Source organism: Anoplophora glabripennis, unplaced genomic scaffold (assembly GCF_000390285.2).
Source record: "Anoplophora glabripennis isolate ALB-LARVAE unplaced genomic scaffold, Agla_2.0 scaffold996, whole genome shotgun sequence".
Lineage (NCBI taxonomy): Eukaryota > Metazoa > Arthropoda > Insecta > Coleoptera > Cerambycidae > Anoplophora > Anoplophora glabripennis.
Genome location: NW_019417105.1, coordinates 10,008 through 11,159, shown reverse-complemented (window position 1 = coordinate 11,159; position 1,152 = coordinate 10,008). Strand labels below are relative to the sequence as shown.

Here is a 1,152-nt window from a genome sequence, read left to right as displayed (position 1 = left end):
ATCTTTGTAATTATTGTTCTCGCCAGCGTTGTTTAATACAAAATATACAACTCTTACTGACATTTAAATCAGCAGCCACTTCACTCAAAAACCAATTATCTTCTAATTTAGCTATTGCCCTTGCTCTATGCGCTTCAGTTAAATGCTCCGGCATATTTCACGTTACTTGTTTACATTTAATTACGTTAATGTCTAAATGACATATATGTATATTTGACAACTATTGATATTTACGACTATGATTTGAAGTTTAAATTACACGGTACAATATTGCCGTTCACATTTGGGTGGCGCCGACTGTACAATCAAATATCTACTAATAATTTTTTCACGTTCGTACTCAAAATCGACTGGAGTAACCGTAAAACGAATGGATATTGAATCACAAGACTTGGGTTAGTTCAGATCTGATCTAGTTTCACAATCAATTGGTAGTTAAAACAAGTACACCCCTTAAATATTGCTTTATTATTCACAAGTCGACTTACAATTTCATTTACCCTAACGTTATTCTAAAAGCACAATTCCTTGAACACTGCCAGTTTTGAGTAAAGCACCCGTAGCAGCATCTCGTCGTCAACTAAGATCTCCCCTGGCACCAGAACCCTCCTCAAACTTTCAAGCTTGAAAGTTACCCTCACAGGTAAATGTTCAGGAACCACTCTACTCACCTCGATGGTGAAATAGACCCCGACTGTAGCCTGAGCTATCGGATAACAAAAGGTGGGTATGCAAAACTTTGCTTCGTAGAAGTAGAAGTCGCTGACCTTGTCGCTTTGGGATATCAGATGGGTTATCTTGTATTTCCACGCTNAGTAGTTCCTCCTCTCACAATTCCAACAAACTGGATACCTGAAGTTCACTTTCCTGCACCAACCTCACTCTATCCTTGCCTCTGGAGGCTCCTCTATGCATATACTTGCATGTAATACAAATTTCCTTTTGATTTAACTATCCTGCTCCACTTATTTCCAACTTTTAAATTCCTCAAATTTTACTCTTCCCACTCCTTTTTTTTTATTTTGTAACTAATTTCCTTTTTCCTCCTTCTTTTGTTTTTTCCTTGATCCTCACTATTCCTTAAGGTCCTTACACCTTCCCTTATATTCTTATACTGTTCTCTTTTTTTTTTTCTTCACTTCACTTTACACT

At 37.0% G+C, this 1,152-nt stretch overlaps 1 protein-coding gene across 1 annotated transcript; it reads right to left on the bottom strand.

Annotated features, from left to right (window-relative positions):
- Nucleotides 1-512: 512 nt before the first annotated feature.
- Nucleotides 513-915, bottom strand: LOC111692150 (A-kinase anchor protein 14-like). The gene is made up of 2 exons (XM_023455924.1): nt 833-915; nt 513-774 (listed from the first exon to the last, which is right to left on the bottom strand). Exons 1-2 carry the CDS (start codon nt 913-915, stop codon nt 513-515), a joined length of 345 nt encoding a protein of 114 aa, XP_023311692.1.
- Between the last annotated feature and the right edge of the window lie 237 nt (nt 916-1,152).